Source organism: Suncus etruscus, chromosome 6, assembly GCF_024139225.1.
Source record: "Suncus etruscus isolate mSunEtr1 chromosome 6, mSunEtr1.pri.cur, whole genome shotgun sequence".
Lineage (NCBI taxonomy): Eukaryota > Metazoa > Chordata > Mammalia > Eulipotyphla > Soricidae > Suncus > Suncus etruscus.
Genome location: NC_064853.1, coordinates 135408546 through 135426990, shown reverse-complemented (window position 1 = coordinate 135426990; position 18445 = coordinate 135408546). Strand labels below are relative to the sequence as shown.

Here is an 18445-nt window from a genome sequence, read left to right as displayed (position 1 = left end):
ACAAGTGGCGTTGGCACAACTGGTTAGCCACTCCCAGAAAAGCAAACTCAGACCCCAGCTAACACCATGCACAAAGGTCAAATCCAAATGGATTAAAGACCTTGATTTCAGGCTTGAAACCATAAGGTATATAGAACAACATGTAGGTAAAACACTCCATGACATTGAGACTAAAGGCATCTTCAAGGAGGAAACAGCACTCTCCAAACAAGTGGAAACAGAGATAAACAGATGGGAATATATTAAGCTGAATATATTAAGGGGATATATTAAGCTTCTCCACCTCAAAGGAAATAGTGCCAAGGATACAAAAGCCGGCCATAGAATAGGAGAAACTATTTACTCAATACCCATCAGATAAGGGGATAATATCTAGGATATACAAGGTACTGACAGAATTTAACATGGAAAAAACATCTAATCCCATCAGAAAACAGGGAGAAGAAATGAACAGATAATTCCTCAAAGAAGAAATACAAAGGGCCAAAAGACACATGAAAAAATGCTCGACATCACTAATCATCAGGGAGATGTAAATCAAAATAATGAAGTACCATCTCATGCCACAGAGACTGGCACACATCACAAAGATCAAGAGCAATCAGTGCTGGTGGGATGTGGAGAGAAAGGAACTCTTACTCACTTCTGGTGGGAATGCCATCTAGTCCAGCCTTTATGGAAAACAATATGGAGATTTCTCAAAAAAAAACCTGGAACTTGAGCTCCCATATGATCCAACAATACCACTCCTAGGGTTATACCCTAGGAACACAAAAATACAATACAAAAATCCCTTCCTTACACCTATATTCATGTAGCACTATTTACAATAGCCAGACTCTGGAAACAACCAACTGGAAACAACAGATGAATGGCTAAAGAAACTGTGGTAAATATACACGATGGAATATTATGCAGCAATCAGGTGAGATGAAGTCATGGAATTTTCCTATAAATGGATGTACATGGAATCTATTATGCTGAGTGAAATAAGTCAGAGGGAGAGAGATTGACACAGAATAGTCTCACTCATTTATGAGTTTTAAGGAAAATAAAAACATTATTGTTATAATGCCCCGAGACAATAGAGATGAGGGCCAGAGGGACTGGCTCACAATATGAAGCTCACCACAAGGATGGTGAGTGCAGTTAGGGAAATAACTACACTAACAACTATCATGACTATGTTAATGAGTGAGAGAAATATAATTCCTGTCTTGAATACAGGAGGGGGTGGGGAAGGGGGGGCATTGGTGGTGGGAATGTTGCACTGGTGAAGGAGGTTGTTCTGTTTATGATTGAAACCCAACTACAATCATGCTTGTAATCATGGTGCTTAAATAGAGATCATTTGTATATGTATATATATAATATATTATATATATGTGTGTATATATATACATATATATATAATTCACCAAGAATAAAAGTCCAGGACCAGATAGGTTTACAGATGAATTTTATCAAGAGAAGAGTTACTACATTCGATCCTTAGACTCTCCCAAAACATTGAAAAGATGGGAATCCGCCCCAATACCTTCTATGAAGCTAATATCATGCTCATTCCCAAAAGCTGACAAAGATACCACCAAGGAAGAAAACTTCAGACCAATCTCACTAATCAACATGGATGCAAAAATCCTCAAAAAATCTTAGCAAACCTAATCCACCAACACACTGAAAAGATTATACATCATGACCAAATGTGACAGAGTACTTGTTTTGCAAGTTTGTATGAGGCCCTGGGTTCAAACACCAGCACTACAAAACAAACAAACAAACAAAACAACAACAGATATTCATCAGGTTCCCTTTAATCTAAACTCTAAAATTCACTTGCATTCAAGAGATTGACCCTCTCATAAAAACTATTAGCGTGAGATTGGTTTGCTCTATGGTTCTGGCTTATTCTATGTTTTTCTCTAAGTACTATTTTTTAGTCCAGTGTTTTCCAAATATAAAATCTGCAATCAAGAAAAATATTATTGAAGCTCACCACAAAGAATGGTGAATGCTATTAGGGAAATAACTACACGAACAACTAGCATGACAATGTTAAAGAATGAGAGAAGGTTCCCCAAGCCAGGTGCAATTTCTGAGGGCTTAGCCAGAAGTAACCCCTGAGCATCAAATGGGTGTGGCCCAAAAAACAAAGAAAAAAAAAAGAATGAGAGAAGTAGAATTCCTGTTGTGAATACAGGCAGGGGTGTGGGAGGAGGGGGGCATTGGTGGTGGGAATGTTTCACTGGTGATGGGGGGATATTCTGTTTATGACTGAAACCAACTACAAACATGCTTGTAACCATGGTGCTTAAATAAAGATTTAAAAAGAAAGAAAGAAAGAAAAATACCTTAGTGTGTAACTACTATCCTTCCCTGCAAAAAAGGACTATGCTGGGCTGGAGTGATAGAACAGTGTGTAGAGAGCCTTTGCCTTGCATGTGGCATCTGATCCCAGGCCTCTCATATGGCCCCTCCCCAGTTTGCCCAGAGTAATTTCTAAGCACAGAGCCAGGAGTAACCCCCGAGTGCTGCCAGGTATGGCCACCCCCCCCCCCAAAAAAAAAACCAATCAAACAAACAAAGGAACATATTACAAGGAATTAGTTACTTTTTGTTAAGGAAAATGAGGAAAGGGGCAGGAATTTGTTCTGTAATGTACTAGAGGTTTACTTGACCTTACTATTGGCCAAGAAGCCAAATGGCAGTCACTTAAATATCCTGGATTTAAAATATTCTGATTATATTTTTTAAGACTTTTAGATGAGTTGTATCTTTAATTTTTAGTCCATGAGTCCTTTGAATACAGAGAAAAAGACATAAATGTAATACTGCATTTACTAATCAAGAACAAGTTACTTGGAAAAGGCAGATATTTGTATTTTCTTTTTTTTTTTTTTTTTTTCTTTTTGGGTCACACCCGGCAGCGCTCAGGGGTTATTCCTGGCTCCATGCTCAGAAATTGCTCCTGGCAGGCACGGGGGACCATATGGGACACCGGGATTCGAACTGATGACCTCCTGCATGAAAGGCAAACACCTTACCTCCATGCTATCTCTCCGGGCCCGATATTTGTATTTTCTTAACACTGATGAAAATACTGCACTCCCTCAAGCCAACTAACCAAGATAATTAACTAAAAACACAATGGTTTTAAAATATTTTGAGGTAAAGTTGAGAAAGTTCTACGTCAACATTCTTCAGACACCAGAGAGAAAGTACAAGGATAAGTGTCTTCTTTGTAGGGAGCTGAGCCCTGATCACTCCCCAGCACCACATATGGTTTCCCCAACCACCACAAGGAATGACCTTTGAACAAAGAGTTGACTGAAGGTGAGAGAAGATGGAAACCATCAGTCTAGTGTAGTAGTTGCTTATTTTCAGGTGTCAAAATGTTGAAGAGTTGATGGGGAGTGGCAGAGAGTTACTTATTTTTTATCAATGAACAAATGAATGAATAAACAATAAAACAACTCCTTTCTGCGTTAATTCTCTTTTTTCAAAATTAAGCCCACTTCTTTAAAACATGAATGGCTATGTTACAGCACATACTGAAATAAGTGGTTACCTCATTTAATGAGCTAGAGTCATTAATAAAAATAGCCTATTCTTTAGTTATGGTTCTGCCAAGTAGCCCAATCTGTTAGCTGACATGAAAGATCCAATTTAATTAAATCATGAACAAGGCTCAAAAAATCTACCGAGAGCACTTTGCTTAATTGCAGGCAAAGGGCACCCACCAATTCTATTGATCTGGTCAGTTTAAATTCTATAGAGTGAAAGTGGAAGATGAAAACAATGACAGGCAATGTGGATGAAATGTAGATTCAGACCTCCTGTAAAGACAAAAGAGGCAAGCAAGGCTGCCAGATATCATGGGGCATCACAGACAGGGAAATTTGCCACTCATATTCTTCAGAGCTTTGCTCGGAGGGAGCAGAAGACAGCCATACACACAGATGTGTGTGTGTGTGTGTGTGTGTGTGTGTGTGTGTGTGTGTGTGTGTGTGTGTGTGTGTGTGTGTGTGTTCCAGCTCCTTAGGGAAATGAAATATACCGGGTGATGGTGGCAATCAAAGACAAATTCTATGAGACACAGGTGTACCCGCCTCCGTTTCTGCCCTTTAATGGGAGAGACTCCGGCCAGCAGCTTTCTCTCAACCAGAACAGAAGGTAGAAGGCGAATACAAATAATTCGCAAGTGTTAAGCTCTTTTGTGAACACCTAGAAAATTAAGCCATAGAAGTTAATAATAAAAAGCTCAAGCTGAATTCCTGTCAAGAGGTTTATTGAGAGAACAAGCAGAGTTTTTATAGCCTGCTTCAGTGGGAGGAGCAAAAACACAGGATTGAAACTTAAACCAATCAGATTTGTACAGGTACAACGATTTTTAACCAATGGGAGCAGACACATTTTGATGGCGGGAAGGATAAGGAGAAACCTGGCAGGATGGGGGGAGGGGAAGCAAATCCTTAAACAAATAGATCTTTCTTTTGTGCAAGCAAATAAGGATTACAATTTAAACCTTACAAAAACCTATCTATAACTATGCTTGAGAGCAGTTACAAAAAACAGGTTCCATGGAAAGATTTAAGGAATCTGGTTTAAGCCAGATTCTGTGTGTCGGGATAAATTTATTTGCAGGGTTTCTTTTTGGCTCGGGGCTAAGCAAACTTTTGTGGCTTGAATCAGACGGTGGAAAATCCATTCAGAGTTCCATTAAACATGTGGGTGCTCGGTCGCCCACACACAGGCTGTCTTCAAAAGGAGAAAAATAAATATAATTCATGGGAATATAGGCAAAATCTTTTTGTTTGTTCTGTTTTTTTGGCCAACCAGTTGTTTCTCAGGGATCACTCCTGAGTGGCTGAGGGGACCGCATAAGATGCTGGGTATGAAACCCCGGTAGTTTGTGTGTAAGGCAAGTGCCCTACATATTGTACCAGTGTTATTGCTTCTATAAACAAATTCTTAAGAACATTATCTAGTTGAGAAAAAATTCCTATTTAGAAATAAATTTTTTATTTATTTTTATTTAGAAATCACTGAAAATGCTTTATATATATTTAATTGGAGACCATTAAAAGTAAATTTTATAGGGGCTGGAAAGATAGTACAGCAAGATAGTACACTTGCCTTGCAAGTGGCCGACCTAACGGTAGTTTGAATCCCGGCATCCCATATGGTCCTTCGTTCCTACCAGGAGCAATTTCTGAGCAGAGAGCCAGGAGTAACTCTTGAGTGCCACCAAAACCAAAAACCAAAAAAATTTTATAAATTTATGTCATCTTAATGTAAAGGTAACAAATGAACAGATTTCAACTACAATGTGGATGCATGCGCACACGTGTGTGTGTGTGTGTGTGTGTGTTGTGTGTGTTATTCAATGCCTGTTTTAGAGGTCTTCATATTCCAATGGAAAAGAAGATGAATGGTGACAAGCTTTCCAGACCACTCAAGAGGTAAATCTCTGACATTTTAAGCACTTATTATATACCATATTGTTTATGTGAGCATTTCCTGGACTGGGTATAATTCTTGGGTGTTTTTTGGTTTGGTTTTGGGCTACACCCAGCAGTGCTCAGGGGTTACTCATAGCTCTGCACTCAGGAATTATTCCTAGTGGAACTTGGGGGATCATATGGGATGCCAAGAATAAAACTAGGGTTGGCTTCATGCAAAGCACTTTGCCTTTTGTACTATTGCTCCAGCACCCTTGGTGTGATTCTTATCTCTCTTTATGGCAGGGTAAACTGAGACCTAAAGAGGTGGGGCACCTCAACATGTCTGTGACCCTGGGCTTTTGGCCTGGTGCACAACCTAGGTCAAATCACCATATTGTGCTCTCTACCCTGGGAATTGGAGAAAATATTCAGAAGGTGCTGACTTTTTCTCTTTTGCTACTCACAATCAAGATTTAGTTTAGTATTTTAGTAAGTCAATTGAGAAGAATTTTTCTTTTTCTTTCTTTCTTTCCTTTTTTTTTTGTGGTTTTTGGGCCACACCCGGCAGTGCTCAGAGATTATTCCTGGCTCCATGCTCAGAAATTGCTCCTGGCAGGCACAGGGGACCATATGGGAAGCCAGATTCGAACCGATGACCTGCATGAAAGGCAAATGCCTTACCTCCATGCTATCTCTCTGGCCCCGAGAAGAATTTTTCTAAACCACAATACATAATTATATATAAGACCAACAATGATTCCAAAACCCACACCATTAGTATGGGCAAGCTAAGAGCAAGAACAACTAATTAAAGCATTAGTCATAATGATCAAGGAGTGCAACCAGGAAATTATAGGTGATCACCAAACTTGTTCAGATAAAGTCTTTGCTGACTGGATTGTTTGTATCTTTTGATGCAAGTATGGAGAATGATGTCCAATATAGTTGGGTATGAGAAATAAGCTTGAGGTATACAAGTGATGTTCAGATACAAGATGGAGAATGCTGGCCTTTTAATTAAGACATTAGCCACAGACAAGAAAAAGAGTCGACAATGTTCAAAAATAGTATCTTTTCCTATATGCCTAAACAATAGCAACCATCAAAACTTTCTGGTGGATTAAGAACAGAATGACAAGCATGTGCTGACATTTTTTGTTTTGTTTTGTTTTGGGTCATACCCGTCAGCGCTCAGGGATTAGTCCTGGCTCTACATTCAGAAATGGTCCTGGCAGGCTCTGGGGACTATATGGGATGCCGGGATTTGAACCACCATCCTTCTGCATGCAAGGCAAATGCCTTACCTCCATGCTATCTCTCTGTGCTGACATTATTAAAGAACAAATTATTACCAAGTTTTCTTGAAAAGAAGAGGTCAGAGATAAGGATGGAGGATCTACTGGAAGCATTTTTTCCTTCCTAACTCAACTTCGTAGGCGTACAAGATATACTAGAAAGTATATTTCTAATATTGCTGGTCTTGGGATTCACAGGGAAGTGCAAAGGAACTTGTTCTGGTTGAAGAATTCATTGCTTCAGTCTAAGTCAACCACAGATGAAACTCCAAGCCAAGCAAAGGAGCATTGTGGGCTCCTGAGAAGGAACTCTGATCTTTGAACAAAGAATACCTGGACAATTTTGCCAGACATTTCTATGCTGAAGCAACAGTTCCCTTAGGAATGGGTTTATTTTCTGAACAACGAGATTCTCCAACTGGCTCATCACTGAGTCCAATTGGGTGGACATCAAGACCATCACCTACATATTCACACAGACACACTGAATATGTAAATTATAGACATTGCACATACACACTTATACTTTTTCAGACTTTAGTGGATCTTCACTAGAAAAATGACGTTTTACATTAGATTCAGTATAGATCAGGGAAAGGTATTTTACGTTTATTTAAGGTAAGTTTTCTTGGGACTAGACAGATAATACAGGAGTTAAGGACCTGCCTTATATGCTGTGGATCCCATTTTAATCTAGCCACCACATCCGATCCCCACAACACACTCAGCAGTCATTACTGAGCACAGAGCCAGGAGTAATTTTGGAGTATCACTGAGTTTGGCCCAACTTCCCACCCTTTCATTTTCTTCCCCTAACTCTTTCCTTTCAGGGCTTTCTAACCAGAATTCAGAAACTTGGTGGCGATACTCCAGGATCAGTGATGAATCAGACCGAATGGCTTAATGCCAGAGTGTGACGATCTGGGGCTGCTCATGCCCTGCACTGCCGAGGGACCCCCAGGGCTGCCAAGGAAGTTCTGGGGAAGGGGCATATGAGAGTTCTGGATTGAACCAGGGGCCAAGCACACAAAACTGGCACCGCTGCTTCCTGTGTTGTCTCCCTGGCCCTGGGCATTCTAAGTTTAAAGAAAATTTTCTAGAAGAAAATATGCAAAGAGTAGGAATTCTCAATAGTTATACAAATAAGAAGACAGTATTAGTCTATAGTAAAATAGAAATTTTTTTTTGTTTTGGTTTTCGTTTTTCGTGCCACACCCGTTTGATGCTCAGGGACTAAGTGCTCAGAAATTGCCCCTGGCTTGGGGGGACCCTATGGGACGCCGGGGGATCAAACCGCGGTCGCGATCTTTCCTTGGCTAGCGCTTGCAAGGCAGACACCTTCCCTCTAGCGCCACCTCGCCGGCCCCTAAAATGGAAATTTTTAACTGAGCTGGGGAAAATGGAGCATAGTTTGAGAATCACTGCCCATATAGAATTTTATCATCTATTTAGATCTGTGATTGCATGAAAGGGAAGTTTTATATATCTGTATATATATTTAAAACGCTTTTATGAAAGCACCATGAATTACAAAGTTATTTGTAGCTGAGTTTCAGACATGCGCTGTTTCAACACCAATTCACCATGGTCCACCTCCCTCCACCAATGGTCCTAGGTTTTTTCCTATACACCTGTAGTACCCCCACTACCTTGGCAAGCACCTTTTAAGTTTAGTTGTTCAAGTTTGGATCTTGTGATTTCAGTATTGCGGAGTCTGTAGTTTGGTATTTAGCTCTGTCCTTCCCTAATACCAATGATGAACCTGAATCTCCTTTATCCCTAAACCCTGTTATTTTTCACCTCTTTCTCCCACTGCCTTCCTCTCTTCCCTCCTTTCTTTTCTTTCTTTTTATCCCTTCTTTTCTTTTCCTTCCTTCCCTTCCTCCCCACCCTCCATCCCTTCCAGCTGTGCAACCAAAGGTGATCTAGGCATTTCCCCCTTTAAAACACTGTATTTGGGAAGGGAGGTTTTTTAAAAGTTTACTACCATAACTCAGCTTGTTCAAATTATTTTCAAGAAAGTAATTTCAGTAACATCTAAAGAGCTTGTGAGAAAATACAGAGATTCAAGAGCTTGACTTAAATGTGGCTGCCCCAGGATTCCATGCCCAGCAGCATTTGTGATGCCCCAATCACCCCAGAAATAAGCCCTGAGCACTTGCTGGTGTGGCCTGTCCCTTATTCCCTTGCCCCTTACAAAAAGGAATGACCTCCTATCAAGAAAGTTGATCCCTGAAGGCCGCAAATGTTCCGTGCTCTTGAGGCCATGTGTTCCCAGGCTAAATCGTGGAACCACTCAGAGCTGGGCTTGTCACTCACCCGTCTCCGGAGTCGGTCCCGCTCTTCCCGGATGGCATTCGTGGTGGCCTTGGTCCTGTTCAGCTCTTCCTCTTTGCTGCACAGCATGGCTGTCAGGCTCTCATTCTCTTCCCTCAGCCCTGCCAGCTCCTTCTCCCAACGGGACCTCTCTTCGGCCAGGTTGGGATACAGGTCCCGGCCGAGGACACCCTCAATCTCCTCGACAGTCTGCAAAAACAGCCACAAGGACAAGCAGAGTCACTCTAAGTCAGACAGAGGAGAAACCTCTCAGGATAGGTGCGAGCATCAGAAGTTGGTTCACAGCTACCTCCCTGCAAATGGTGCTCAGGGCTATGAAACCCTGAACTCCTCACAGTTTCAAATAAAACTTGCTTGGGCCATCATCTGTCACCAAGCTGTCCTCAGAGCAAGAAAGGCACAGTCTCCTCCTCGTGTTTCATCCAATTTGTGGTGCTAGTGCTAATCATATTCATGAATGCTTAGTTCCATCCATGTTGGACACAATGGCCTGAAACTGCAAAGTGCATACAAAATTAAACTTGAAATGTACCAAATTATTAAACTCCTAATCATTCCATTGTCTCAGCAATACTACTGTTTCCAGAAAGTATTTAGTGTGTCACATAATAACTCAAAGTGTGAATGAGGTCCAGTTCTAAGATGCGACAGACAAAAAAAGACTATGACATAGGAAAGAGGAAGCTCCCTGCATGGGTTTCAACTAAACCAACCAAATCAACTAAACACACCAAAAACTTAATAATCAATTAATTTTAATTATATTTGGAGAACTTTAATGCACCAGAGGTAGCACAGTGGTTAAAGTGCTTGATGGGCATCCCACTCATCCTGGTTTAAATGCCAGGCACCTGTGGCACTTGAGCACTATCAGAGGTTACTTCGAGTACAGAAGCAGGAACAGTCTCTGAGCATCAGTGGGTGTGAACCTCCAACCCAAAACAATAATAATAAAAAACAAAACCAACAGACACTGGCCGGGGGGGGGGGGGGGCTCCAGTCCCTGAACTTCGGGCTTGGGAGGTCTCTCTCCCTTCCCGGAGCAAGATTTTAGCCGGCATGGACGGCCAGCTGGCAGACCCCTCATGGGCCAGCGGCCTTTAAGTCCAGCCCAGGGTCAGGGGGGTCCGCAATTGGGTCACACGACCTCCCTCTCCCCCATTCCTCCGGATCTCCAGATGCACCAATAATGCCCCATGGCATTGATCCTTGTTTGCATAGACACATTAAAATGGGAAAAAAAATACATACAGATAAGTTCTTATCTAATAAATCTCAGTACAATGTACCTTACACCCTGAACATTGATATAATGAACTGGCACAGGCTTCAGAAGAATGGGCATCCTCCATACACGCCGGAACCAGGCAAGCTATCTACGAAACATCCAAGGTCTTTTAGAACAACAGCGGGAAGCAGTCCTCTACCAGGAAAGACACTACCAAGGGTCTGACATCGACCTCTTATAAAGAGACTTCCGTTTCCACCGAGAAGACTTGATAGCAACAATGACCTGCTCTACAGGACATGGTTCTCTCTAGTGCCCCTTAAGTGGGAGGTGAAACGAGAGGATGCTATGCACCATCCTGACTGCAATATGGGACATGCAGACTCCAGGATCTTTAATACAGAAGCATGATACCAACAACAGAGACTATGTGAGGAATGGAGGTGTATTGCCACTACAGAGGATGACTTGAATTGAACAAACTAATTTGCCTGGAGCCTAGAGTCAATCCTGTGCCAGGAAACTTCAGGGTTAGGGTCTCCTTGTATTTAGACCATAATTTGTCTTTCCATGTCCCTTATGTTTTGGTGGGCCTATGCAAACAAATGCCACTTGAATACCATTTTTTACTATGTTCCCTTGACTCCAACCCTTAAGAAAAACAAGCCACTAAAACTTTTGAGGTTAACTTAAACTAGGTAGTATGTACATGGAACTAGAGAAATGTACTTTGCCCTCAATGTTTAAGGAGCTACATAAGTATAATGTCTATAGATTATATTGTGTGCTGCTAAGAAATAGTATGTACTACAACTGGGAATCTGAGGGACAAGTAATTGTACTGTACATGGGTTCAGTTTTGTTTTTCTAAATGCTCTTTGGCTGAAAGTTCAAGGCTGGGACATCATCGATGGGACTACCGAGAATGCTGTTTATGGGTGATTGGGCTTCCACTGTAACTTTACCCTGTCCTCTTCTTTACATCTTTGTTGTCATAATTAAAATAAAAAAAAATATGAAAAAAAAAAAAAAAGAAATGACAAAAAAAAAAAAAAAGAGAAAGAGGAGAAAGGCAGATGTGAAGTAACAGGGGCCAGGGATCAAGGAGACTTAGGTGAATGATGGTGTTAAGGAAGAACTAACTATCCAAGCTATCGAGTCAATCACAATGAAATCATGACACTCATACTTTAACAACCAAACTTAAAAAGGCGCCTGTTATAATGGCAGGCTGGGGGATTGGGGTTGATATGGAAAGGACTCTGATGAAAGGACTTTGATGGAGGGAGGCTGACACTTGTGAAGGGATTAGTGCTGAAACATGGTATGTCTAAAACTCAACTATGAATAGCTTTGTAAGTTACAATGGCTTAAATAAAAAATAGTTAATAAAAAAAAACAAACAAACAAACAAAAAAAACAAAACCAACAATATATATATTTTGTTTTTGTTTTTGGGTCACACCCGGCAGTGCTCAGGGGTTACTCCTGGCTCCACGCTCAGAAATCGCTCCTGGCAGGCTCTGGGACCATATGGGATACCGGGATTCAAACCAATGACCTTCTGCATAAAAGGCAAACGCCTTATCTCCATGCTATCTCTCTGGCCCTGAAAACCAACAATATTAATGGAAAAGAAACATGCATACAAAAAGGGAAGAATTTATTCTGATCATTTTCAGAAATATCCACTGACATTTTCCTTTGGAAAAGGAAGCATAGTTTGATAAAGAGAAGAGAAAGTTACTGTGTAGGAGTAGAAGGTGGTTTGAAGAGATGTGAGAGACCCAGGTCTCAAAAGGGAAAATTCTGAGGACATGTCCCTCATCAGGCAAATTCTGAGCTGCTTTTAACATGTGGATCTTTGTCCTTCCTCTCCTCTCTGGGATTCCAACTCCAGGTGACCTCCTCCAGGCCCCACTCTTTCCCCCCCCCCCCTCTGGTTAGCAGTATTTGGTTGCAGCTTTACCTTTGGGACAGAGCTAATTACCACACAGACACAACAATCAAATACAGGTCTGGGAAACTCCAAAGAAAAAAACTGTATAGTTGCTCCTTCATGCCACATCAATTATATGTGCCCATACTTATACCTGTGATGAATAAAGATGTAAAACCCACTGTCGTATAAATATGGACCATGGTTTATCTCTTGAGATACCATTACTTTTTGATGAAATCTAAGATTCCTACTGATGGACACTTTTTTTTTTTTTTTTGGTTTTTGGGTCATACCTACCAGCGCTCAGGAGTTACTCTTGGCTCTACGCTCAGAAATCGCTCCTGGCAGGCTCAGGGGACCATATGGGATACCAGGATTCGAACTACCGTCCTTCTGCATGCAAAGCAAATGCCCTCTCCGTGCTATCTCTCTTGCCGTGATGGATACTTCTATCTAGAGCCCTAAGTAGTTCTTAAAATAAAACACCACAGGGCCCGGAGAGATAGCACAGCGTCGTTTGCCTTGCAAGCAGCCGATCCATGACCAAAGGTGGTTGGTTCGAATCTTGGTGTCCCATATAGTCCCCCGTGCCTGCCAGGAGCTATTTCTGAGCAGACAGCCAGGAGTAACCCCTGAGCACCGCCGGGTGTGACCCCCCCCCAAAAAAAAATAAATAAAACACCACATTTTCCCTTCACATCAGCCTTTTCTAGACTTTTCAGTTTCAATCACTATGCCGAGATTACAAAATTATGGAGAAATAATGTAAAGATAACCCAGAGCCAGTAATCAGGACTTGATTTTCCTATTGCTCATAAGTTTGTGCAGATGCAGCATTTCTACTCAACTGGTCCCCTTTGTGCAGTAAGACAAGTATATGGAAGGTGTGGCTAAGACATAATTCTAGCACCCTCAGAGCAGATGACTCACTCAGACCTGAACTTCCTTATTGTTAGCAACATGAATTAAAAACTCATGAATAGGGGCCGGGAAGGTGGCGCTAGAGGTAAGGTGTCTGCCTTACAAGCGCTAGCGTAGGACGGACCGAGGTTCGATCCCCCGGCGTCCCATATGGTCTCCCCAAGCCAGGGGCGATTTCTGAGCTCATAGCCAGGAGTAACCCCTGAGCGTCAAACGGGTGTGGCCCAAAAACCAAAAAAAAAAAAAAAAAAACCTCATGAATTTAGCAGTCTTAACAATTGAAAATAATTTCTAGCTTGTAGCCTAAATGACACAGTACAAAACATACTCAAATGTTGTAGGATCATTATAATACTAATAAATGAAATTGTTTGCAAGTAAATTGTCCGTTTTACTTTATTTGGTGATATAACCAATCTTTCCTAATGTAACTTGGTCCAACAATAATATACATTTTTGTTATACAAGATATACAAGATATGTATAACAAAAATGTACACTTTACCAATGGTCCCGTTTATAGCATGGCTATCGACTGCAGCCTTCTATAGTATCATCAACAAGTGTTTGTTAAAAATCACCTTCAACAGAGACAGGCATGACCAAAGAGCCAGATGGAGCTGAGGGACTCTACCTTAATCGCCAGGTCACAGTGCTCACTGGCCGTGGTGAGCTGCTCGATGTGCCTGTCGACTTCAGCCACGGACAGGCTGCAGTTGCTCTTCTTCCTGCAGCAGACAACGTTTTCCAGTCCAGTCAGCACCCGCTGTAGTTCTGAGTTCAGGTCACTGCACGTATCTGTGAGTGTGAACAAAGTGTGTTAAAGATGCAGCGCAGCGAAGAGAACGTCTCTGATGTGCTTGCTGAGGGGAGCCCATTCAGGAGGACGAAATGGCAACGAGTTCATCCAGTCTCCAAGCCAGGCAGCACTTTCTCCGAGGCTGCTGACATTGCTTGGAGCTAACACTAGGTCTATTGGCATTCCAAGCAATGATCATTTTCTAGACAGCCATGTCTCAAATTTCTCTAGACAGAACAAGGGGTCCAGGGAAAGATGTTAGGACTTCAGGTTCCCATTTATCCTTCCCTCTCACCCCACAGAATGCTGACTCCAGGAGGGATTTCAGCTTTACAAAAACGAAATGGTGGAGTGACAGCACAGTGACTAGGGCTAGCACAGTGAGTCTTACATGAAGCTGACTAAGGTTTGTTCCCCAGCATCCCATAGGGTTTCTGGTGCCTACCTGGACTGATTTCTCACTGCACAGCTAGGGGTAACCCCTGTGTACTGCCAGGTTTGACCCAAAAAACAAACCAAAGAATTGCTAAAAAACAAGACAAAACAAAAAAACTCATAACTTTATTAAATGCACAAAAAGTCCTGGATGTGGAGCTGGAGAGATAATATAGCAGTTATATTATTTTGCCTTGCATACAGTTGAAACTCGTTCAGCCTCCAGCACCCCACATCATTCCCTGAGCACTGCCGGAAGTGACAAGTGATCCATGAGCTCAGAACCAGGAGTTAGTCTGAGCACTGCTGGGGTGGCACAATAACAACAAAAAAAATCTAGATGAGAAAACAAAGTAAGAAACCACCCAACTTACCCTTTTAACTTATAATCAGGACTTTTTCTATTCAGTTGTTAATCTCAACCAATACAATTGAGCTCATTTCCTCCATAAGGGGTGGGGGAGAAGTGGCTGCAACAAATTCTATATTTTTCCCTCGTAAATGGCTTAAAAGTGATCATAATAATTTGATCCTGAATTTAAATTGTTGAAATAAATTTTCATTTCAATATAAAGTAAATGAAATTTACTTTAAATTCTTGGACACTGAGAGACTGATTAGATTATTAAGAAGGATATTACTTTGGGGGGGCTTTGGCCCACTACCCAGAAGTAGTCAGGGTTTATTACTGGCTCTGAGCTCAGGAATCACTCTTGGCAGTGCTCAAGAGATCATATGGGATGTCAGCGATAAAACATAGGTCAACCATGTGCAAGGCAACACCCTACCTGCTGTGTTATTGTGTTACTGAGTCAGACTTATCCTAGAAGGTACTTTTGTTGAAAAAAAAAATCTCCTTAATAGGTCGAAGTGATAGTACAGCAGGTAGGGCATTTGTCTTGCACATGCCCTCTCTGGGTTCGATACCTAGCTTCACATATGTTTCCCTGAGTATCACCAGGAGCTCAGAACCAGGAGTAGCCTGTAAGTGTCATCAGATGTAGCCTCTAGCCCCAAAATAACTCTCTTAAAGTCAAATACAAATATCTTAACCTGTTATGTTATATTCTATGCATTGTCCTTCCATTCAATTTGATAGTACAGGTGTTAACTCTAGACTCTCTTAAAGTATGTTCCTGCCCTATGTTCAGTCTTTTTCCTGCATGAAGGAAACACATGATTAGCATGACTTTTCTTGTTCACTTCTGTTTCCTTTATGTCTTAAGTTCTAGAAATAAAAGTGAAGTGGTCAATCGCTTTTGATGCTTACCTTTGGAAGACTTCAAGAAAGCCAGATTAGCAAAACAGACTTATCAGAAATTTTGATAAATAAAAAAAGAATATTCTGATAAATCTAATTTGAATGATCTATGTTATGATGTTATGAGAAAACAAGCCGCAAGTTTTCATTTCAAGCAATACACACAATATGCCCCTCTGCTCAAACCACTGTTTTTTTTTTTTTTATTATCTTCAATGTCCATATGATAACACCATAGTCCAAGCTGCCTTTATTTCTTAGCTGGATCAACTCCAGCACCTACTACCATTCTCCACATGAGAGCCAAAGTATGGATTTTATAGACAGAAATCTGATCAATATAAATATGGATGTTCCTCTTGCCCAAACTACCTAATGGTTTCCACTGTTTCTCAAGTCCAAGTTCCTTACCAGAGTCTGCAAGACTGCATGATAAGAGTGATGTTTTCAAGTCAGACTATACAAGGAATTCCCTAGGAAGCTTTAATAAGTTACCAACATCCAGGTCCCACCCTAGGTCAATTAAATCGCAACCTCTGGGTGTAGGACTTGGACACAGGACAATTCTGAGTTCCTCAGTTAATGTTCTTGTGCAGTTCAGTTTCCGGTCTCATCTGCACACTTCCGACCCCACCCCTGCTTGGCTCACACCCATCTTTTCTCCATCCCTGGAGCATGCCAATCTTCTGTTTGTCTGGGAGATTGCAGTCTCCTTTGCTAAACTTTCTTGCCATACAAATACCCTTTTCTGTTCTCAGCAATCTCTTCCTTATCTAGAGCATGTGATTCCATCTCCTCTTCCTCTAAGTTCATAACCCATTATCCTACTTACTTCACAGCAATTATTACTATCTGATCTGACTTATGTGTTCATTATCTTTTTTCTACAGAAATGTAATCTCCTTGAAAGAAGGATCTTTCATCTTCCTCACCATTGTAATAAAGAAGAGTGTGGGTGAAAGAGAATTATTTAAGTGAGCAAATATAAACAACACATGATTATATATTTTGGACAAGACTAAGTGCAAGCTGTCAATAGCAGCATGTTTTCCATTGATCTTATCCTTTTTGTCCTCATTCTGAGTCATGCCCTGAGCTGCTAATAATTGGGGCACACACCTACTGCATTAAGTCCTATAGGAATAGACAGGAACTCACCGTCACTCCAAAGACCAAGAAATACAAAGCAAGAAAATCACATGTGCTGGTGGATGCTGTTGATGCATATTTTATTCTGGACAATGATCAGAGGAGTTTCTCCGAACCTACTTAAAGCCACAGGTTTCCTGTACCTTGAGCTGGAACTAAAATGCCTCTCTATCATTTCTGCATTAAATGCATCTGAGTGAGAAAGATAGTTAATAGGCTGGAGCACATGCTTTCCCCGTGCCTTTCCCTTCATATCACCAGCACCAGAAGGTTTCCTGAGCACCACTGGGAGTAGTCGCCAGCACCCAAGCACACCTATGTGTGTGTGGAGTCAAAATCAAACACACAGATACTCAACTAGATAGGAGTGGATTCAAAAGGTGCTTTTATTTGGTGCAACTACAGTGATGTCCCCGCACAAGGTCACCTAAACAATGATCATAGTAGGGCTATGCATTCTGCATTCTGACCTTGCTGGCAGTCAGAGAAACAGGAAGAGGGAGGGGCTGGAGCACCAGCACAGTGGGTAGGGCATTTATCTTGAATGTAGCTGGCCAGGGTTTGATTCCCAGCATCTCATATGGTCCTCAGAGCCTGCCAGGAGTGATTTCTGAGTGCAAAACCAGGAGTAACCACTGAGCACCACTGGATGTGGCCCCAAAACAAAACCACCACCACAAAAAAAAAAAAAAAAAAAAAAGAACAGGAGGAGGGTACCAGTACTTTAGTCTAAGTTTTGATGAAACAGTTGCTGACTATAGACTTCAGTTGTTAACTGAATGTGAGTACAAAGAAAGATACAAGACTAACCTCAACTTTGAGAAACTGGCAGACAGAAGTGGAAGCCTTGTTATAGACCTCTAGGGTATAAACTAACACTCTTCTTTTTATTTTTATTTTGGGGGCACACCCAGTGCCGCTCAGGGGTTACTCCTGGCTATGTGCTCAGAAATCGCTCCTGGCTTGGGGGACCATATGGAATGCTGGGGGATCGAACCTTAGTCCATCCTAGACTAGCACGGGCAAATCAAATAAATGCCTTACCACTTGCATCATCACTCCAGCCCCTAAACTAACACTAACTACTAACTAATGAGAAGACAATAGTGGAAAATCAGGAGAATAGAGGAGAGTATTCAACACAAGCCTAGTATAGGTTCAGTGGCAAAGCAGCTACCTTGTAAGTCCAAGGTCAAGAGTTTGATTCCCAGCATCACTCTACAAACACAAATGCAATTCCAGTAGCATTGCTATTTAAGTTCCCCAGTTTTTTATTTAAAAATAAATTTATTTATTTATTTATTTTATTTTTATTTTATTTAAGTTCCCCAGAGCCACAGCTGAGTGTGTGCAGGTAATGTGACCACCTATTTGACCCTCAGCACACAGCAACACAAACATGTGTGAGACCACATATATGCACCACAGCTAAGTGTATGACCCCAGGTGGTCACACAAACAAATGGTGAGAATCACAGTCAAGTAAGTTTGACCACTGACCATAACAGTAGGAACACAAAGTTTAGGAAAGGGGAATTAGTATATTGGCACAGAAAATACGGAGGAACAATATACTAAAACTGTTTTTGAACTATAAAATTTCTCAAATAGAGAAAGCAATCTGAAGGAAAAAA

The 18445-nt window shown here is 41.3% G+C and overlaps 1 protein-coding gene across 1 annotated transcript in view; it reads right to left on the bottom strand.

Moving 5' to 3' along the window:
• MCC (MCC regulator of WNT signaling pathway) overlaps positions 1-18445 on the bottom strand; it is a 309795-nt gene that overhangs the window by 73545 nt on the left and 217805 nt on the right. Inside the window, exons 5-6 of the mRNA XM_049775666.1 lie at positions 13802-13965; positions 9059-9265 (exon numbers count right to left, since the gene is read on the bottom strand). Of these exons, the coding sequence (XP_049631623.1) occupies positions 9059-9265; positions 13802-13965 (371 nt within the window). The remainder of the gene's footprint in view (positions 1-9058; positions 9266-13801; positions 13966-18445) is intronic.